Below are 23291 nucleotides of genomic sequence, written 5' to 3'. Positions count from 1 at the left end.
CTTGGTAACTGAATCTCCGGGGGAATTAAGAGTTTAGTTAAACACCAGAATAACCTTTATTTCTGTCTTCTTTTACCAAGTAACATCATCTACCCGTTCCACCCATCAGCAGCTCTCCCTCTAGATAAAACAGCTCTCTGGTATGCTGAGCATGGGAGTGTACCTCAGCACCTAAACACAAGTCCTGCCTCAGCTCAGAGAGGGTGTGAGGACTTCATGCCACCACCTACCTTTGTTCTCTGCTCAAGCAGCAACTTGGCAGAACAAACCCACACTTGCTACATTTAACAACTGCTTCCCTTACCCCAGGATCCCACCTTGTGTTAGCTGCAGCCCACTTACGCGTGGCTGAAGGTGCAGAGCTCTCTCACGCCCTCCCACCTACAGCACCTGAGGCAGGAGAACCCCAATGCTGTACTGTTGACACAACCTCCAGATCTCAGCACCAAAGCGATCCCCTCCTTTCCTTGCAAGTCTGGGGTCAGGGAAAGAGGTTTAGATCCTGCTAAAAAGGTAAGACTGCTCCCCGCCTCATCCCTTACCTCCTCATACTGCGATGCAGGATGCCGCAGTTCTGCCGAGGCTCTCCAACATTGCGTTCACACTGCCTCCCAACACAGCAGCCAGCATGCTGCTCCAAAAATCCCTCTCCCGACTGATGTCCCTGCACGACTCCTGCACGCAGCTCATCCCTGGCAGCCGGCTCAGGGCGGTACAGAGATACGTTGCACCCTAACTCGAAGTGCGGGGTCTCAGAGGTCTGCGCGTCACTGAACACTGCTCCAGAAGGACCCGCGAGGGTGCACGAAACTCTATATCCAGCGTTTGCTTTTGCTTGTGAACAAAACAACTTCTATGTTTTCCTCCTGTATTGCCCAAGAAGCGTTTGCCTACCAGCGGAGCTGCACAGCCAGGATGGCAACACACGTCCTGCGCTGGCTGAGGCCGAGCCAGGATTGCCTCCTCCTCCCCAATCTGCCAGCATTGCAATTGCCCCCCTATCTAGCTCAGCCAAAATGCCTGGGTTAGCTTAATAGCTTTTTTAATGGTTGTTTTTCCCGGATCATTTTGCCGGGACTGGCTTGGGGCAGGCCTACACGAGTCACTCAAGGGGTGTAAACCCAGGGCAAGGGAGGGAGAGCAGCTGGAGTGACTGGGGACAGTGGCTTTGTCCCTGGACACTGGCATCTGCAGCACAAGCCTCCAGGTAACAAAGATGCATGAAGAGAGCACCTGAGGTTCCTCCCAGCCATTTTCCAGTCACTCTCTTCTACTCTTTCTCCTGGATATTTGAGTCCCGAAACCCACAAAGGTCAGGGTTTTTTGGCTTCATGCAACTTAAGGGGAGACTACAGGTTTGTGTTACCAAATTGCTGTGTAACAATTTTCCCAAGCCTGCATAGATTCTTCTATCCTGAGTCACAATCAGAATGAACAAAAATAATCTTTTTTGGTTTAGACAAAATTAAAATGTACCCTTTTTATGATGCCCCCCACCCAGAGTTAATCTCTCCTTGGTAACCTCCCACATACTCCAAATAATTTTGTACGTTTTGAACAGATTTGTTATGCATAAAGCCACAGCGCCGGTGCGACATGTCCGACCGGACACCATGATCACCTTGCTCCTGCATTATTCCTTTCCTCAAAACCACATCTGCCCCATCTATTCAAAAGACGAGCTCTCCAGGCTTGGAGCTGCTTTTGTTCCAGCTACACACAGTCCTATTCTGTGTTTCCTACAGCAGGAAGCTGGTCTCTTAACTGGTCCCTTGACATAAACATATATAACCTCTCTGTACAGACAAACATTATACTCGCACACAAAATCGCTTTGCATCTGCAGCCCCTAAACTCACAGGTTTGGCACATCTACCTCACGAGCACACAATGGTCATCAGTAACAGGTGGGATATACACGGTGGGGACAAGAATGTGCGTGTTGTACATGTATGTGTGCAACAATATACACCTAGAATTAGAAGACTTTAAAAACATATAGCTTTTCAAATTATGAGTGAAATATGGATTTGAAACTCAACAGCCAAGTGAAAGGTTTTATCTCCTACAGGAAAATATTTGTCTGATACTTCACATTGTAATGGACTACCTGGGAATATTCTGCTTGTAGTTAACATATCTAAACTTTCCTCCCCTCCTTTTTTAAAATGTCTTTCTCTCAAGGACTGGCACATGATTAAATGGCCTCCTGAATCAGCACTCTTGCCACTCTGCAGGCAGGGTAGTCAGAAAACCGCAGGAATATCCATTTCATCTAAAACTGGAGATCTACATCTGAGCTAGTCACCCTAGGCGCTCTGTTCACTCAGCGGAAAGCAGCAGACCTAGGAGATTCACCTGTAGGATGAGTGCCTTTCTTCTCCCCGAAGGCTGAGAACTGGGGTAAGTCACTCCAGTGCAGAGCTGGTAGGGCGAATCCCGTCTCTGGGGCTTCACTGCAGCCAGTGCAGCAGTGCACAGCCGCCTGGGCATCCCAATACAACTGAGTAGTCACAACCTGTACTTTGCAGAGAGGTCCAAATTTACTCTGTGCAGAGAGGCAGCAGGAGAGGAGCCAGGCCAGACCCCAAAATTGCACAAACTTCATTAAAACTCCAAAGCTTGTGGGATAGGTCTTACTAGCTGAGTTACCAGGGACAGGTTTTGGGTCACAGCTGGCTCCTTTCTGCTGTCTCAGAGAACCACACGAGGAAGTCAGCCCTTCTGCAAAGGCTTAGAAATAGGATTATTTTTACATACTTGATTTTTTTTTTTTAATTTGTTTTCTTTGTAAATCAAAAGCGAAACACATACATTTAGGTAACCAATGTTTTTCTCCTTTCAAATGCCTTTTGGTGGTCTCAGACCATGTACGCCTATTCCTTTCCCTGAATTGCCCTCCCACTCCATCCCTTTCCTCTTTCATGGCTGTCGCCGTAAAAGTCAATTGACAAAGGACAGTGGCACTATGGCAGGTGCATCAAGATTTATCATTACCCCACTGATGGTGTAAAAGCCTCTGAAACAAAACAGATACAGATGCTCTTTCCATTCACCTCAGAAAAAAAACACAGAGGTCTAATTCTGTCCAGCTGACATTGACAGAAGCTGCAGAACTGACACAAATATGTGCAGAATCAAGATCTGTATGCTTATTTACAATAATTTTTCATAGGTGCATTTGTTTCTTCTCTAAATGAAACATTTCTTACAACAGAAAAAAGGGCACGTTTTTTCTAGCCTTTTGCTGCTAAGATGCTTCTGTCTTCTCAATGCTCAATCAGAACGACCACAAAACAGCAGTCATGCTTACTTGCCAGATCCTCCTGTAGACTGCAAATACTGTACTACTTTGGAGGGATTTTCAGCTGCCATTTATGCTATTTCAAGTGTACTTTCAGAAGATTCATGCGCTATGTATTCCTACTGGAAATGCAATAAAACATAAATTGAGCAAGTAAATGGACTTTGTTGATTATTTTTGAATCATTAAGAATAGCACAGCAGAATGACTACGGGAAAGAACAGCAGTATCTCTGCATGACTGAGGCACGGGGACTTTTCTGAGGATTATGACCAGATGGGTTGAAAAACTACGTTAGAGACATTCAGACCAGCATGATATTAATTACAGGGAAATGCTTTGTGTCTTATTCTTTTGGGATATTAGAAGTTCAAAGAGGAAAAGACAAAACACCACGGACACATGGATCATTTCAGAATAGTACACAGAGAATCAAATATACCGTCCAAAGACCACATCAAGCCCATTCAGCTCCTAAGAGAGCACTCAGCCAAAGAAGGCTTCCTAGCTTGGTTAAAAAACAACAGAAGAGGCATTTCAGTTATCAATAAAATGTTCTGACAACAGACCACCTATTACACTACTCCAAAGACAATAATCACATACAATGTACACTGCAACTGCCTTTTAACTATGCTTTCCTGACACAATTAAAAAAAAATCACAAACTGTGATCTCTACCTACCATATATATTTTCAGAAAGTATAAAAAGGCTTGAGAAATCACTTGCTTACTTACCACTGTCTTGAAAATCTTTAAAAAGAAGCTGAAGATTAGTGTATTAAAAAAAAATAAATAGTACAGTCACCAGAGTAATATAAAGGGACTCCTCTGCAGGAGGAAGTAGCCACCATGCAGTGTTTCCCTGGGGTTTTCTGCTTTGTTTTTTCCACGATGTACTTCTCCACTCAGACCCAAGCATCCAGTGATGAACAACAGCCTCTCTGGGCTGGTGAATCTCCTGGGCCCTTGCTGCACAACTACAAGGCAAGGCTTAGAAGCTCAAAAGAACACATTGTTGAGGGCCACTCATTCAACCACGGCTGGCTTGTCTCTTCAAGTTTGTATGGCTTGGTGCCTCAAGACAATTCTCTCATTAGGCTCCGACAGAAAGTCGTCTTTGACTCAACGCAGCAACACTCCCTGGCACAGAAGGTTGCAGATCTTATCTATTCAGAGAAGTCCAACATTTTTTAATACAGAACCTTCTTCAGTGCCAAGGGTTCCACATACATCTCAAATGACAATGGCTCTGTTCTACACTGGCTGCTCAAAACCTTTGGACAGCACGTTAGCCTGACTCTATCCTTTCTTTATTTTTACTGAATTTTGCTTACCAAACAATTTATACGGGAAAATAGATTAAAATTTTCAAGGAAAGCATTAAACTAGTTCAGTGAAGTTCATATCATCAGTGTTAAGTAACAGAAAAACACTCTGACCAAAGAGAGAGTTATAAATCTACCAACTAAAATAAGTCACAGAAAACTGTCTCTGTTACAAAGAATTTCACTTTGGAGTTTAGTGATATATAAGATAAGGATTCAAGATACAATTAATTATATATTTACAATGAGTAAACAATCATACAGAGGGGAATGAAGATGTTTCATTCAGTGCAAAAACATCTACAGAAAATCAAACCTTGGCAGGTACTGCATGCAGTCACAAATCCACGTGCTCCTTTTAAATACCGTGCTTGTTCATTCCTGCCTGATTTGTGCTTCAATCTACAAAACTATAACTGGGGGGGGGGGGGAAGCCACCTCTTACCCGGTTTTACTCAGCAAAAGGAGAATTCTTGCACTTTGTAGCTAGGAGAAATACAGCAGTCAACTAGGAAGAGCTGAAAATATTTCTGAAGAACATATGAAGGTCATTTGCTTATTCTCCTTAGTTTTCCATTCCTAATAGATGGTAATCATAAACGCTTCCAGAGATTTCTTTCACTGTGCATTACTTCATATTCAAACATTCAGGTACCTCTATATAAGAAAAATTAGCAATGCTTGCTGTCTTTGCTCTCTTCTAACTAGATGAGCACTTAGGGAGTATTATTTCCATGTAAAGGAGACAGAAAACTGACTGCATCTGGCTTTCCCCCCATCTAATTTGCATGAAATCAATATTTTGCAACCCAGAAGTTGGCTACTCTGTGTTTTTGTTTCCTGGAAAAGGGGAGGTGCAGAAAAGGACATACTGGGGAGAGGTGCAGGGAGGGGACCAAGATTTTCCATCTCTTAGGACAGTCTAAAAAGAAAAAAATTGTAATTTTCATGAAATATATAGCCTTTACAGTCATGGAAACTAGAGTCCTAGAAAAACATAGCAATGGCAGGGGCAAAATTTCCGTCACTCACAGGGCTGTCCTGGAATGACCATGCGTATGGACAAGAGCACCATTCATTCTCCAGAACCAGTCCTTTGTGCCTTTGTTCATCAACAGCTTAATGCTCCAAAGAAGAAAGGAAGACGGTTTCCCACAGACACACACACGCAACTCATACAGCCAAAGCTGGAATTCTGAGATAGTTAAAATATTTTTCCCCATAAGATTTTCCTACTTCTCCACTGTTGTTCTTTAAGTCCCTCTGCTTGATACCTTTGATAATGTAAAGCATCCCCTGTTCTTGGATTTGGCCCTGATTTCATCCCTATGTGCAAAGGGACCTGTGGAAATACAGCATGCAGATCAGGTGAGGACTACTTCTGCCTGCACAGCTTCTACTCCTGTACACCCACAAAAACGTGAGGTGCACCTCCGTGTGAGAATATAACTGAGCCCAAAGTGATGACACAGAGAAACACATATAGTCAAGTCTTCACACAGTGACAGTAAAAAGATGAACTGTTTATTTAATTTCACTCTTGTATCACCAGTTCACATCCAGCCAAGTCTTTTGCGACCACAGGTCAATTATCTTCACCATCTGGTGGCTCATGCAATATGGTCTGTAATTTAATAGCGGTCACAGTCCAGTGCACTGGGAAGGAAAGCTCACACCACAGAAGACATCTTTGCATTTTCTATGAACGAGTCTTCTTACAGGCAGTCCCATGCAAAGAGTCAAGGGCCAGTCCAAACCAGGAATACTTATGCCCATACATCATTAAGTGAGGGATGGAGCCGACTGGCAGGGCAGAGTCTTCAACTACCCTGGAGATGCTTAGGCAGAGGGGTTTTTCATGATTTAGTGCTTCCAAGCTAGCATCATTCACTAACTGAAAAGCCCCTTAAAAGCAAAACTAAAAAACATTGCTTAAATGAGTGCTTGAAGTTTAAAAAGCTATGCCGCTCTCTAAACCCAGCTCTTGTTGAACATGTGTTACACATAACCGAAGCCTGACACACTTCCTGCGTTGGCAGGGAGATAGCAATGGAAAAGCTCACTGAGGCTAGTTTTAGTGATTTACAGCAAAGGATGGGGGGAAAAAAAATCACATCTTTCTTCAATATGTTTTTCTACTAACAATATACATGTTCTACATAGAACTACTCTAAGCCACTTTGCACTAAAACTAGAATGAAGTCACACAAAGGTGGCAAAGTCAGGGGCTGCCATTTCAGTTAATCCAACATCACTTGAGGGAGAGGATTTACTTCAATTATAGAAGCCTACATCTGGAGAAATTACCCTGAACTCTTTTCATAGTCAGAGGAGAAACACAGTAGGTTTTCAAATGAGGCAAAACTGCACCTTTACTGGAGCACAGCTAAAGCTGGGATCTGCTCTGAGAAATCAGTTGCTGTCTCTCAAATAATGCTCACAACATCCTGCAGCAAGGACTTCTCCAGCTCAGGTACATGACGTTCTCACCTAGCATGAGCATTTCCTTAAGCCAAGATAAATCAGATCATAAACGACCTATTTCTTTCCATCGATTACAAAGGAATTGTGGTTGGCTAGCTTGAACACAGACTTGCTCAAACAGATTTCATCCAGGAGACCTAAGGAGACAGCGATGCCATCCATTTACTGTCTTGGAAGGAAAGACCCCTTCAAATACCTTTTGTCATGCATCAGTTATGTGTGTTACAAAATAAACCACATGGGCTTTTCTACAGTCTCCAACCATACACTTAATGGATAACGAATTAAGGTTACGCAAGCAACTCTGTTTCTTCCTTTTTCTAACCTTCTAGTTCTGGCCACACTATGATAATGTTCTTACAACTCATATATAAACCCATTGCAAATCCACTGATTCCTCATATATGCAAGGAGAGAACTATTATGGAGGAAGCAACGATCGTGGAGGATGGGACAATGGGACATACGCTTGTACAATATTTTGCTGGACCTCAGAGGAGAGTATCAGGAATTGTGGATCTTACTGTTGCCCTCAAAGAAGAGAATGGTTTAATGGTCACAAACAGCAATGCCAAGAACAAAGATTTGAACCACTTTTTCTGAAGGCTGCACAACTAAGCAGGTGACATATGGGTCTGCTGTACCGGTTTCCTCTGTCCGCAGAATGGACTAGAAACAATATAAGAAAGCCAACACAAAAGTTTCCATCCTTTGGTTCAGGCTTTCACTGTATACAATCCAAAACCAAACAGAATGGGCCTTAACAAATTTTCAGGCAACGGTACGGTTCTTAAGGGAAGTGGCAACAGGCTTGCTGGCCGTATCCACTGCTTCCCAACTGCAGATGGAAAGGATCCAACCCTTTTATGAGAGCTACTCCAAAGCTTTGAACGTGGTAAATTTCAGGCACTATCCTATAAATCAACAGCTAAGTCAAAATGAAAGTCCCTACTGATAAAAGCTAGAGCATTAGCAAGACTTAAGAGAAGTACTATAATGCACAGACGTATCTGCCCATAGGCACAAGAGAAAATACCACCTATAGGACTTAGGAGCAAGGATCTCACTGTACTTTAATAACCACCAAGTTCCCAGATCTGTAAGAGCTATTTTATGCACCTCAATCCCTTTGGCAATGTTGGCTCTAAGATGTTTTTAAAATCTCATCCCAGATTACAAAGTATCTATGTATTTCCAGCTCATTTTCACTTCCAACTACTTCAATTCTGTTCTTGCCTGATCTATAACTTATGTTAAAACATATGGCAGCGTATTTGCTAAAATTCCCTCAAAAAGTGCATTCCCTAAATCAATTCTAAACAGCTTCAGATTTGAGATCAGGAAGGGGGTGGAGGGGAGAACCTAATAGTGCTTTGTTGTTTTTCTGTTGGGTTTGGGTTTTTTTTTTTCTTCTTGTTTTTCCCCTATGAAGCTAACTGAAGCAGCCATAAGTTATTTAGAGTTAGTTTATGAAGTGAAAATTCTATAAATTTTAGTGGAAAGGCAATTTAATCTTAGTTCCAGATATTGAAATGCTCAATATACATTAAAAAAAAAAAAAACTTCATAAAGGTTATTATTAAATACTTTGGAGAAAGATTTAGGAAAAATACTGCACATGCATTCAGTAGGAATCCCCAGTGGTTGTCTCATTTACCTCATTACACACATGCGCGCACACACACAGAGTGTTAATTGCACTCCAAAAGAAAACTGCAGGCACAGACTGCAAGAAATGATGTGGGTCCTTCCCCTGGTCCCCTCCTCCCAATGGACGCCTACTATTCTTCTAAAAATTCCCCACAGAAAAAGAGAGTGCTAATTGTAGCTATCACAAAGTGTTTTTCCATCGTCACAGAAATTTAATTCCTAAATTTGAGTCAATGCACACGCAGAGGCAAAGACCAAGTAGAGGTAGGAGTGACGATGGATCCATGTAGCAATTCATTGTAGCAGGAAAAATTTAAATACACATCAAGAGCATAATCCCATAATTGGCAGATCCACTTCAAAATCTTGAAAAGCTTATTTTCAGCCTCTTAAAGCTAACTGATGCAACACCTTCCTGTGAGAACACCATGTAGCCCAGACACTTGTCTCCCATACCACAGAGTTACCACAAAACGCATTAGTTCCCACTTCAGAGCTTATTCTCTTTTTTTCCAGGAACAACGTGGGACTTCTTTTTGTCCTCAGAAGTAATAAGGTACTTAGCTCAAATCTCAGTACCTGTTAAGACTTGGGAGTCTGTGCTTTCTTGGGCCAATCAAAGCTGTACAAGATGCCCAGGCAAATGGGTAGAACAGAGAATATGCTCACGCCACAGTATCAGTTAATGGTATAACTTCATCTGCAATATCAAAGGCAAGGCCACATCTCAGAAAGATCAAAGAAAATAGTAAGAACAATCAGGACCTTGAAAAATCTCTCACAGAACTGACTTAAAAAAAAAAACTTGCAGAACTGTCACATGGCAGAGAAAACTGGACAAAGAATGATAAGCCCAGAGAGAGGGCATCTGTTCTCCTCAACTCAAGACCTGAAAGGAATCGGTGTTAGCTGACCACCACTCATAATAAATCTTCTATTTAGGAGCTAGCACTAGGCTCCAAAAGCAAGCCTGGGGGGCAAACAGTAATGCGCTAGCACCGACAGCGATTGATTTGGGAACAGGTTGTGGGACTGCAGTTGCACTGGCAATACCAACACAAGAGGTTGTCCACAGGTAGAGGACAGATCTTCATCCCACCTCCCAGGCTTGTTCTCCAGCATCAAACACTCTCAGGAATGAAGGAAAAAATGGTGAACGCATTAATTCCTTTAGGAGAGAGAAAGTCAACCTGTACTAGTAGAAACTACTCCTTTCTCCCTGCACCCTAATACAAGTAGAACCATGGGAATGCATTTTCTCTAGGTCTGCTTATCACTGACAAGCAGTCACTCAAGTGTAAAGGCAAGAACCAGCTTTATGCCTACACACAACTGCATCGCAGCCACTCACACCACCTCTGCAAGAACACGCTTTAGGTGAAATACCGCAGGCTTATGCTGAATTCAGGCCCCACAGAACTGATGCAGGTTAAGAGCAAGAAGTGTTTTGCCAGCAGAGGCACGTGCTCACACTTGGCCTGCAGTGCCTTTACTCTAAATAAGTAATTCTCTCCTTTACCACCTCTCCTTAAACACTATTCTAAAATGAAAGGGGAGCAGCGTTTGTTCCAACCATGGCAGAACTTTAGTTTGCTTAGAAATAAAAAAAACAGAAGAGGAGGGCAGGCTGTGAAGAAATCACTGCCAATTACAGGAACTGTGGTACAGCAAGGAAGTATGGGCTTCTAATGTCCTCCAGTAAGCAATACATACGCTTCTTCTGCCTGAAAAATCTATCACGCAGCTCTGCAGACATTGTTTTCGATTGCTAGTGGGTACAGAGGCCCTGCTGGATTGGGAACCAGACAAGCCCAGGAGCGCTGGAATCCCTGCCCAGACAGCTTGCAGTTCACACAGATAAGGTGACAAAGGGGAACTGGGAAGGAAAGACAACCTTGATTCCAGAAAAGAAACATTGCTTCGTTCTCTACTTCTAAAGGTAATCCCCAAGTGTCACTAAAACTGTGAAAAGGCAGTCGAGTTGTGCATCAAAACTGGAAAAAGAAACCCACTTACACAAACTTCAGTAAAAAAATTAAATAAGAAAATAACATAAGTTTGTGTAATTTTTTTAAATAATATTATACAAACACTTACAGCTGTAGCAGTATTTGAATCACTTAGGCTCAGCCCAAAAACTATGTTTTCTGTATGTTGGAGTAACTGAACACCACAACTTCACAGGGGAAAAACTTCAGACACATTACAAACTTCCCTTACCCAGGCATGTTCTGAAGATTACGTTTTGTATCCATAGGCAAATAGTGTAAACTATCATTAGATCACACATAAACTGCTGATTAATTTTCAAATCTTAGTTTAATATTGGATAATAAGCTGCCTTTAGAAAGAAACATTCATGTTCTTGCCACTTATGACAGGTAGACTTTCTGTTACTAATATGGACTACTGAGACAACATGGGACAAAAAAATTATCATGGCTGTCAAAGGAATTAGTTTTGCATTTAGAGGTTTTTATTTGATTTTACTGTTTTTAGATTTTACAAAGATGCTCAAGAACAGCTGAGAAATGCTAAAAGTCATTACTAGAATGTACAAATACCAACAGTTTTTTATTCAGAGACTTTTTTTTAAAGCAAAGGTATATCAGCAAATAGCTTGGTTTCATAAGAGACACACAGCTTTCAAAAATCCTGTGACCCTGAGCTAGGACTTTGAATTTATAATTAACTAATCTAATAACACACTTAAAAGAGCCTTGTTTGGACCTTTTTATGTCAGAGCAATTTATTGTGACAGAAGATTATTTTTATCAGCTTGGAGATAGCAATCTTCCTCTGAAAGAAGATACTTCCAAGGACTTGGTGTTTACAAACAAGCTGGAGTTTTCAAGAAAGAACATCTCTTATATATACAGACAACAGAAAAAAAAAGGATATACAACTGGCAGGTTGAGGATTTCACTTACTTAAAGCACTTAAAAGAAAATGGAGTTGTTTGAAAATTCATCTCCAAGTGTGGGTTGCAGAGTTAGCTTTCTGAAGATTAAACAACTTTATAAAGAAGGAAATAATATGGTAGAGATTAAACTTCAATTTCACCTGTCTGTCTTTGGGTCCTTTCATGCACTGGCTACATAAAATTTGGCATTTACCTGAAAGCTGACGTCATTTTACCATATCCAAACTCACAGGATCAAGAAATGTCCTCTGAAGGAGGCCACTATACATACATATGTGTATATACATTTCTTAGACAGAACATACATACCCTTAAATCTGGAGAGAAGTTGTCTGCTGAGGTGGAGATTGAGTCGGACGATATAGCAGAAGCAGATTTAGTGTGAGCAGAATGGTCCGAGTGAGAAGTGGAAGCGCTATAAAGAGAAACACCACAGTGTATCAAAACCATGCTCAAGAATGCTCAAAAGCTGGCAAGTATGGCCGCTCGCTTACAGTCATATCAGGCATTTTTCACTATTTCCACCCTTTCCATTTTCAGTTATTCAGCCCTCAGCAGTGGTTTAAGAGAACCTGTTTTACTCGCCGTTGCCACGGATTACCAAAGCACACACAATTCATTACCAAATTCCAGCTCAGACTGAGCCAATGTTATCACGATCACACACTTGATCAAATCCTAAATCACAGAAACTAAGGGCCTCCATTTCAGGCTTTCAGATGGGAGATATTAGTGCGCTGCAAGGGGATGAAAACAGACAGACTCCTGAACGCACGCCAGCACAACTCCAACCGCAGCTTTACAACGATGGAAGAAACTCAGAATAAAAACTCTTTCCATCACACATAACTTTCCTCCTTCAGGTATAAGTACAACCCTCAGGAGAATTAAAAAGACTCTCAGCATACCTCTCTGGTGATACAAAGTGCGATTGCGAAATAGCAAAGCAAAACAGTTATTTTTTTTCCCTACAGTTTTTCTAGTACAGCTGTAAGCAATTAAAATAAGCTTATTTTACGGCATCTTTATGCTGCGACCTCTCCTACGACCATAATTGCTTAAAATTAGCATTCGATAATAATGCTCTTAAAACCCCAGATGACTGTAAAGAAAGATCCTCTGTGGTACAACGATACTCCCTGAAGCCACGGTACAGCAGCGAACACTACCTGTGCCAATTAATTCCCACATTCTTACTGACCCCAGAAAGGTTTTACCTGGCTGCAAAGACACTCTTAAGGATCAGCTATCAGGCTTGCATGTCTAGCCTTGGCCGAAGCAGAATACCAGCAGGAATATTACCATTACTATCTGTATTAATTAGACACGTGACAACCTAGAAACAGCTGTATCTGAGCTTCCAAAGGGCCTAGAGATCTGTTAATTGTCTAAAAATTGTTTTGCTGCTGGTAAACAGCCACCGAAAGGCCAAAATGTTCCATTTTTATTTCTATTCTTTGGAGTTTGGCAAAGTATTGCACAGGCAGTGTTCAAAACATGAAGGACTACAGCAAAATTGGGCTCTTGCTGGGAGTTAGCCCCTTCTCTCCAAGGATTAAAGATTATTGGCAACTCTTTCATCCTACAAAGTAGAAAGTTAGAAATGGAACCTTTGGGAAAAAATTATTTAAAATAAATTATACTGGTGTGCTAATCAAATAGCACAATTCCACTGAATGCATTTGCTGTAGGCAGTTCAACAGCTGATCACTCAGCTTTCCAACTTGCTCAACTCTTGCTGTGTTGCCAGGTAAACTCACGTAAGTTCGGATGGACGGTGGCACTGGTGCACACAAAGCTGCTCACACTGTAGCAGCCCCAAAGTCTCTGTCCCCGGCAGAAAATAATCTTACACTAAAATAACAAGAACTGAATCTGCAAAGCCTCCCATTCTTACGGATCAAACGGCCTCACGCATACACTGAATTTGTGTACAGTTTCACATTACAAGAAAATTGATATAAAAGTGTCCGCTGCTGCTGAACAGGCTGCTCACTTTCCGCTCTCTTCCCCCTCCTCTCAACCTGGGCTGCACACTGCTGCCATCTCTGTTGTGCTGGATGAGCATCACAGGATCCGTGGTTCAATTTGCTGATCTGCCGGGGCAGTAAACTATTAATAAGTATGAAGAGAGTCTTCTGTTGGATAACAGGGCTGATTGGATTCATTATATGGCTGTATAAATCATCAGATGCAGCACACAGAGAGGGAGGGAATCTGTATCTGGAGATGATGAGGAAGGCTGAGAGCACTTCTGCAACAGCAGCCTGCAGGCATGCTAAATCAGGCTTAGCATTCAACCACATTTTTACATTATTTTACTTAAACGAGCTCAGACCCCTGGATGTGTTCCCTTGAAACTCCTTTCAGCCCAGTTTCTGCGTGGTCGGCCTTCATCTTCCAAGTGTTCATGCTCATGTTTGCAACTGTTTAATTAATTTGATTTTTAAAAGCGGGGGGAGGGAGGGGAAAAAAAAAGTCACACTGAATTTAATTGTTCCACAAAGCAGCACCAGTTTACTTCACAGCAAGCCATAAGGAAATGGTACTTTTTATCAGTGAAGAGCAAGCAAATACTGAGATGCCTTCGTCACTGGGCGACAACCCTGACTTCTGTCCTTGGGTCCCCACCACGCTTTCTCCCACGCCAGCTCCAGCCGGGGGAGCCAGAGGCTCAGAGTAAGCCTCCAGAAGCCATGTCTTCTAGCTCCCTGCCCTTTCAGGGGCCAGAATTTTGTGTATTTAAATGCATTTTAAAGGTCAGCAACTCTGCTGCCTTGAGAAACCATTTAGCACAGGTGTAAATAACTAAGCAAGGGGCACACCAGCAGCTAACCTGGCACATGGGCACCACGCAGGACAGCCTACTCACTGAACAACCACCGCTAAATCACTGAGCACGGTAACCTATTAGTAGAAGCATTTGCATCAAGAGTTTCACATCCTTTAGTCACAGGAAAGGGAGCTGGAAGGGCTGGAAAGGTTTAATGGAGTGTGCTAGTCTCTCTGCCTCCAAGCTAGGACAAGCTACACCGAAACAACTCCTGAGAGCTGTCTGCCTAACCTGCTCTTAACAGCTCCCAGGGAGGGACAGCGCTAACAAAAGGATCAAAATTTCACCCCTTCTTACACAACTTGTCTGCCTTGGTACATTCCCAGTGTCTACCTAATACACAAGGAGTGATTATCTAATCATTGTAGACCAAAGATTTTTATGAAATTGTTAATTTCACTTGAGCAGGCTAGGGGGCAAACTGCTTTATGCAGGGGAAAAAAAAAAAAAAAAAAAAAAAGAGAACCATAATCCACAGCATGTCTGAGCTGTGAAAGTGTTTCGTGTTTGTTGATCACACTTGGCTTCAAGTGGGTTTTAATGAAGGAAAGCATTTGCATTTTAGAAGTGAATTTTCAAAAGCTCCCTCCTCCACCAGCGTCCTTCTGCTCCCACAGAAACCACCGGTGAAGCCTCCCTCCAACGACAGCAGTGCAAGCTTTTGGGAAGCACTGCCTGTACACACAGCGAACAATACCGCTTGGATTATGCTGCTCTGCACTGTATGCATAGGTTGCATATGTTTGGCTCGCTGCCTCTGTTCTCCTCATCCATCATTTATAGGGAGCTGAGATGGAACGAAGGAGCAGACAACCGAAACGCTGTTGGCTTGCAGCTCCCTCCTCTTATCGCTGTCAGGCAGTTGCACAGCTCCAGCTCCGCTGCTTAGCGAACTAATTAACCTGATGTCCCTGCATGCACATGAGAAGTTTATTAGCTTCAGTGGTTTAGTCAATCTCTGATGCCAATGCAAAAGGAAAGATTCTCAAACCACACAGCTTCATACGCCTTTGGGTGGGTGAGAGCTGGAGAGCGTCCGGGGGCCGACATGCAAACTCGGAGTGAGGAGACCAGAGCTCCCTCCACACTTTGCCACCAGCCCTTCTGCATCACCTTGGGCAAATCATTTACTCCTGCTTCTGTCAGAGCTTCTGCACATTATCGCAGCTTTTGCCAAGGTAAAGCTAAAGCTGTCTCGTACAATACTTCTGGCAGCATGACAGGGTACTTCTGGTATCAGTCTAAAATGCTGAGGACCCCACCAAAGATGCTCTCTTCTCACAGGGACATACCCCAATGTCACCAGCGAGACAACACAGAGCAAACCTTAGGGCACGATGGTCAGACATAACTCCTGGGTGCAGGAGTACCTGGCAAACATTTGAGAGCACAGGTAGGTTTGGGCAGATTTCAGCAAGGGTTACAAATCACTGCGGCTGTGCCAATCACTGCTAGCTGAAGGTCTGGTTCAATACAACTTAATAAACGTGCAAAATAACGATATTATCTCTGAACGTCATTAAGGTTCTAGGAAACAACATATAGTCAGGTTCACAAAATACTTTCAGCTCTTCCTACAGGAAAGAAAGTGAGTGCAGATGTTCCTGTGAGGAACCTGTGAAGACCAAGGACCTCCTGGAACATTTATCTTCCCATGCTTCAGGCTCAAGCAGCTCCACATAGTCCTTGCTGACGGATGTCTGTGTTAAGTGCAAAAAGAGACCCCTACAACAGCTCAAAAGCACCTTCAGGGAAAACACTCCTGTTACTGCCATCCCTGTTTCTCCTCTCCTTCCTCCCTCCCCATGCAGAAGCAGGAAACAGGTTTAGGATGCAATTAACACTGATCTATGTCTTTCATCTTAGTAATTATTTTTATTATTTAAATGTGTTTCTTATGGCCAGATTTTGAATGATAAATGAGTCCAAATGAGAGCTGTTGGCACAATGATCTTGTACAGTATCTGCACGCAGTATTAACCCCTTGGCTATATGGAATACATATATGCAATTAATAAGAGAATTACAATGGAAACAAAGCACAATGACTCAACTCCTGATAAAGTATTCTTTGTTATTATTAGGACTATCCCACAACATGCCAGATGGTTTTCAAACATAATTCAGACTCAGACAGACGCCCTCCGGTGATTCTTGTTCAGGCAATTGAAAGGTATTACTGCATCCGCAGCAGAACTGAAGGTATGCCAGTGTGCTTAGCTTAAACTGTCAACAAAGATGTAAAGAAGCTGCAAACAGAAGTGTCTGAGACACGCAAACTTACCCCGTTAAAGTATGAAGGTACAGGGGACATATCTTGGGGGAAAGAAGCGATAAAGTGTCAGCCGCTTCAAAAAGTGCAATTAAATGGCATCTGCCAAAGTCATCCGAGGCAATCTCTACCCCCAGACCCCTGCAATCTAAAAAACACGGTGTATAAGAAAGCCAAGGAAAAGAAATAAAAACTTGCAGTTGCCACTTGTTTCACCAACTGTTACCAAAAGAGTTTGAATATGAAGTTATTGCTTTCCTAGAGCAGATAAGCAACAGTTTTCCTTGGAAGGAGAAAGCAGAAGTATAGCTTCTGAAGATGGCAGTTTGACTACATGAGGGACTGAGCGTGGCACAGCGAACTCAGGTCAGGTAGAAGATAAGCACGGAGGTGGAAAGGAAGCGTCCAAATCAAGCTGTGAAACCCCGCAGCTTTAACCTGATGCAGACAAGTACACCATTTATACAGGCCTGAGTTCTCCTCCCTGCATCCTTACCCCTATCATAGGAAATTTAATACAACGTTCTTTGTACTCCAAAAAGAGGGTAGCTTCCTTCCCTTTCCTCACCCTCCACAGGAAGGAAAACTCTTAGGAGATCTCTATGAAGAGCTTTCTGGGAACATCAGCCTAAGGACAACCACACTATACAACCTCTTCTCTCAGGCCATGTGATCCAAGAAGAAAGTCACAACAACCAATTTCACATATCGCATAAAACTTCACAACAACTTCTGGCAAAACTTGAGACAAAGGTCGTGACATTACCTTAAGGGATGGTCCAGCTAAACCATCCCAGCTTGTAATTGCTGAGAACGGTCATTTCCAAGCAAGCATCTTAAAGGTGTGCCTCATTCTGTTCAGCAAGAACATAAAAAACATACACATATATTCCTTCTGCTATACCTCTGTTCAGCAAGAATATAAAAAATATACACATACTTGCCTTATTAAAGATAAGAAACAATCCTATGCAGAAAGGGACTGGCTACAACGGGGGTGGTGAGACAGTGGAACAGGTTGCCCAGAGAGGCTGTTGCTGCCCATCCCTGGCAGTGTTCAGGGCCAGGTTGGATGGGGCTTGGAGCAACCTGGTCTAGTGGAAGGTGTCCCTGCCCGTGGCAGGGGGGTTGGAACTGGATGATCTTTAAGGTCCCTTCCAACCCAAACCATTTTATGATTCTATGGGTAGCACTCCCTGAGAAACTACTGCTAATTTCTGAAAACACTTGTTCAGACTTTGAAAACTGAGGAAGAAACCTTTGTCTTGCTCAAAAAAAGAAAAAAAGACAACAAAAGGGGGGGGGGGGGGGGAAATAAGGCGGAAAAATACCCCCATGACTGGGAACCTGTGTCCAAGTTTAACTCCGAGAACTCTGCAAAAAACTGATGGGACAGGAGGAAAACAGATCTCTGGAAAATACACCATTTTTATTAACAGCATATACATAGGGCTCAAAGACACCTATTTTTTTGTACCAGCGTCTTAAAATACTGACCTGGCTCACTCCTATAAGTAACACAACCAAAATTCAGTCAGTGGTGATAGTCACCTCTCCAGCACCTTCTTTATGAATATTCCTTCCCTGCCAGTACAAGTAGCTGCTTCATTGCTTGCAGAGGTGTGACAGTGACTCAGACACTAATTGGCATGAGCTGCTCACACCATTTCTTCTGCATCAAACTGAATGTTTTGTTTCAATAGTCACTGAACTGACACGGAAAACAGGTGATAAAATGCACCACTGGGCAATACAGTTTCAGCCTCAGAGGTCATAAATGAGAAAAACACCGCAGAGGGCAAATTTCCATTTCCTCTCTTCCTGTTTTTTTAAGAGTTTCTCATTATGTACATTCCTAAAATTAATCAAGGTGAAAACTGCAAATTAATGATGACTAGTGGCAAATACAATTTAATTTGGAAGCTTCAGATGCCAAGAGAGCAGGATCCAATTGGTTCAAATTTACAGCAGGGTCATGAGTAGGAGCACCTGCAGCACTTGGGCACTTCTCTTTAAAGTATAATGACACAGAGGTTTTGAGCGCTCCCAGCTCACTTCCCAAATTCAAGCCAACAACTCTCCCTCCTCAATACTTTCAACACTCCTGTTTCTTTCAGAGAAGGAAAAAGAAATACCGAAAAACCTTCTGGGTCACATCAGAGCAGAGGGAGACAAACCGGTGCTTGTTCCCCATGAATATGACTTTGTCCTAGCTAGTACTGGCTGAACTGGCCTGGGAAATCCAGCTGCTGCCCACATCAGGCTCTCCCATTTGCAGCAGCTCTCTGTGGATCTGTGCTAAGGCTAAGCGGTCCCCATAGTCCTTATCTGTACATATATGTCTAAGGGTACTCAGAAGTCCCTCGTACGCCTGTGTTCAGGCAAGCACTTGAAAGCACGGCTGGCATCTGACCGAACCCGGGCCTTGCGGCAGGAGCTGGGCACGCTGGCTTCCACTCTGCCATGGGGCCGTAACAGGCTCTGCCGCTGTAAATTAAGTTTTAGCATCTTAACACCATCTGTCCTAGGACAGGAATCCCACAGCGCTTGGCACTGCGCATGCCCGTAATAACAGGCAACCCCTCTGCAGAAGAGCTTACATGGATGGACAAAGGAGTAGTATCTCCAGCGAGCAGTGACTCAACCTTAATTCTTGACTGCGAAATAGAAAATCAAAACAGGCTTATCCTACTTAGACAAGTACCAAAGGAAACTATGCAGAGCATACACGAGATGCACCCTTACCCCCTCCGAACACCCAGTACTCTCTTTTTAGGCACACGCAGAATAGACTACTGCTGCATTTCAGAAGTACACAGCACCCACAACTTTTCTAAACATTTAAAGATCCTACTTTAACCTCTGCTTGACCTCTAACAATCTCAGAGCGGAAAAAAAAAAAGGCATAAACAAATATGCTTTTGAAGGAAAGAAAAGCACCAACCGCCAGGCTTCCTCTGGCATTCAGAGGAGGCAGACAGTTATATAATATAATAATGTACCCTCTCCATTCAGAAGGGCCTGCAACGTCTGAGCGTAACAACATCTTAAAAAGAAGCCATTTCTGCAAACAAATCATTGTGCATGTGTGTGACAGACCTAAAACAGCCCCCCGCGCCACTTGCCTGAATGAAAAAGATTCACTTCTGTTGCCAGGCAAAGCCAGGTCTCAGTCCAACTTCAATGTTCCAACGGAGGAAAATGTCATTTTTTAAAAGTTGATCCTTCTAAGTAGCATCCTGAGCTGAATATGTAGTACATGTTTTCCCATGAGCCATAAAGAGAATGTCCTATATTTTGACCGTGAACAAGCTTTTCTAGGAATGCAAATTTTGCTCTCAATAGTTACACAATGGACTACAGTGTCACAAGCACCGTTCGTGCTCCATTAGTCATTCTTTTTTTTTAAAACACAAATTCACAAAAGGCCTACAGTGTGTGTAGAACACTTGCTAAACAATAGGCTGATTGTTTAAAATATTTGTAAGATTCCGAGAATAGAAGGCCAACACCCAAAGACAAACCAATATGTAGCACGTAATTAATAACAGCGAGCAGCCCACAGTATCATACTTTCATGAGTCAATCCAGAAGGTAAAAAAGAGGAAGAACAGCAGCTATCAGAGGCCTGAACCGATATCCTCTGATCAGCACATGGAAGATAACTACAAAAAGATCTGTATTCACAAGAGGAACAAAAGGGGAGTTAGGTTTGTAAGAAGCTCCAGGCTGGTATGGGATGGTGCTCAGCTGCAAGGAAGAAAACAGAAGAAAAAAATAAATTATTTTTCAAGAAGTTGTTAGATTTCTGCAGGGAACTGACATTTTACCTCTGTTTCACCAACTCAACTTAAGCCCGTATCTACAGAGTCCAAAATTAGTTACTACCTCCTGAAAGCAGGCTGATAATCCAGCACTTTGGTCTGATTCCAGTTCCTAATGGAAATGTTTGGCTTGCAAAATCCACCACTAGCACAAGCGCCTTCGCTTGCAGCATTAGGAGTTTGGGCAGCGAGTGGTGGGCAAGGCAAGCAACCCACCTTCCCCAGGTGAGACGCGATGGAAAGGCAGCCTGGTCGTTCTGGCTCTGCCCTAGGGCTTGGGAGAAACGTTCCACAGACTTGCCAGAGCTGGTGTGCACATCTGGGTCTGTGCTCCGAAGCTTTGGGGTTTCCAATCACCAGGACACACCTTTACCATTGAAAATAAATTAAGACTATAAGGTGAAGAGGGGTTCAAAACACAATCCTGCTTACCATCAACACAAACAAGGCTGCCTGCTAGAACAGTGCTCCCATCCGCTCATCTCTGCGCCTTCCTACACATTAGGTTATTGCTATGCTTTTGGGGATCATTTGGGGTTGTTCAGGAGCTAGAGCCTTTGTTTTCAAATATAAGATGCTGTGGAGGGCAGGACTGAACTAGAAGTGAAGAAGATGCCCCCTCCCCCTGAGAAAACACTATTTCTGGGTCAAAAAAACATGGCTGAGGGAGAGAAGTTCCAGCACCTCAGGCTTCAGATGGTGCAGCACTTGAAGAAGTGCCGCACAGTGATGGAGTGAAAGCCATTAGGAAGTTCAGTGATTGACTGGAGGTCTGGCAAGTGATTGCTCCAGCCGTGACAAACCAGCACATGCTGACCTGCAGCTTTCTCCCCCAAACAGCCCAGGCTGCAGCCTGGGCAGACCGCAGCCACGGGGCTCTCCATGCAGCATGACTGCCTCTAGCACAAAGGCAACTCAAGAATCCAAATCCAAGTGCTTCCTGGTGCTACAAGACCACCTGTGTCTCTTATCCCTGCCTGGGGAAGAAGCTGATTCCAGGGCCCGGGACATTTTGTGGCAGAGAAGTAAGAGACCTTGGTGGTGCTGCCATCTCCTACATCAGAGCAACCTCGGATTTACCACTGCACCCCACAGGAGAAAAAGGGCTGGCAACATCTAACTGTCTCCCCAAGTACTTTGAATGCAGACAAAAGTCATGATGGAAATCCTACATACAGTTCAAAACCACTCTTGCAGTTCACCAGTATCTATGTTTACCATACAAACTTCCACACCCTTCCTTTAAAATATATTAAGCCAGAGAAAAACATACAAGTAAAAAATTATCAGAATTTTGATGGAAATTCAAACAGTCCTATGATAAGCTGCAATAACAACTCGAGAGTCTGAGAGCAAGGAGAAGCAGAAAAAATGGAAACCAACACAAGATATCAAATCTTTTGTTTGCTTGTTAATTTTTATTTATTTAGAAAAATATTAACTTGATTGAGGAAAGAAATAGAAATAATAGCTACATTAGTAAGTACTCACTTTAGGACAGAAAGGAGAACTGGATAAAAAGACAGATTAAACTTCTTTTTCACTATTTGTATTCCAGCAGTGCCTTAATTTCTAGTTACATGCTAAGAACCAGTTATGTATAGTTTAACCAAATATATGTATACTTCCCACAGTTCATGCGCTGTCTCAAGTTTTCTTTAGATTCCTACCTATTTCCCTGTTGAAAAAACACCTTGGAATGCAACACATATTGTTAAATGTTCTGATTTTCTTTCAAAAACACACCACAGAACTCCCTCACCCCAATAAACCAAACACCCACAGGAATTAAAAATACCAGGGATTTACTCATCAATGACATTACTTGTTCCATCCTGGGAAAAAAAACAAAAGGAAGAAAGAATATATAAATGCAGCCAATCTGGAGAGTCTTGCATCACCTCGCAAAACTGATGTAGCGTAACACCTTGATAAGCTTTCACAGACACTACACAGCTCCATGCCCTGCCAGACTCGGCTCAAAAAAGAATTGGGAACAACTATATTCTGTTGGCAGCCCAGCCCCTGCATGAAATTGGTTCCTAGCAGAGTCTCAAGGCTAAAGTAAGACAAGTGTTCAATAATTTGGGGTCCTTATTTCCCAAAATTCAAGCTAAGACAACACAGGATGTTTTTAGAAACACTGAACTGTTCTTGTCAGTATCTGTATCTTGTCACAACTTCCAGAAAGACCAGCATCTTTGAAGATTGCAGTCCATCAGTCAAAGTCCCCAGGTTCAACAGTCATACCTGGGACCAGGTTTCCCCACAAACTCAGTCCCGTTTATTGTCTAAATACAAAGCCCAGTTTCCAAAGTGTTCAGCAGCCATTGATTTCTATATAGCCCAGATTTGCCAAAGAGCTCTGCAAAATCATTCACCCCACTGGCCAGTTGTAGGGTACACGTTGAAAACAACTGTCTTTCAAATTCTTCCACCTTACAACTGAATGAGGCACACAAATTTTGCAAGCTCATCTGAAGATTTTCAGTAATCAGTACTCATGTGCCTGAAATGAGGGCTAATCTAAGATCACCCACAGCCACTTCCTCCTGCCACTTCTGCTTCCTCGAGCAGAAATCAGTGTATGCAAAAACCAAACTCAAACAGGAGTAGGATCAATGAGGCCTGGATGGTTCAGCTCCTGATGGTAGATACCACAGGTGTCTATG

At 42.9% G+C, this 23291-nt stretch overlaps 2 protein-coding genes across 6 annotated transcripts in view; both read right to left on the bottom strand.

Annotated features, from left to right (window-relative positions):
* Positions 1–23291, bottom strand: part of CCDC82 (coiled-coil domain containing 82) — a 426644-nt gene that overhangs the window by 131887 nt on the left and 271466 nt on the right. The window lies entirely within an intron of this gene.
* The window catches only part of MTMR2 (myotubularin related protein 2), a 67328-nt gene that overhangs the window by 33608 nt on the left and 10429 nt on the right, over positions 1–23291 (bottom strand). Inside the window, exon 2 of one of the 5 annotated variants that reach the window (XM_049823521.1) lies at positions 12000–12105. The exons of 1 other annotated variant lie outside the window; for it this stretch is intronic. In XM_049823521.1, coding sequence (XP_049679478.1) covers positions 12000–12105 — 106 coding nt within the window. Of the gene's footprint in view, positions 1–542; positions 562–4043; positions 4306–4949; positions 4969–11999; positions 12106–23291 lie in introns of those variants that run through there. 3 more of the 5 variants (XM_049823523.1, XM_049823522.1, XM_049823524.1) reach the window with 3 other exon arrangements.

This window comes from Accipiter gentilis, chromosome 19 (assembly GCF_929443795.1).
Source record: "Accipiter gentilis chromosome 19, bAccGen1.1, whole genome shotgun sequence".
Lineage (NCBI taxonomy): Eukaryota > Metazoa > Chordata > Aves > Accipitriformes > Accipitridae > Astur > Astur gentilis.
This window is presented reverse-complemented; position numbering and strand designations above follow the sequence as displayed.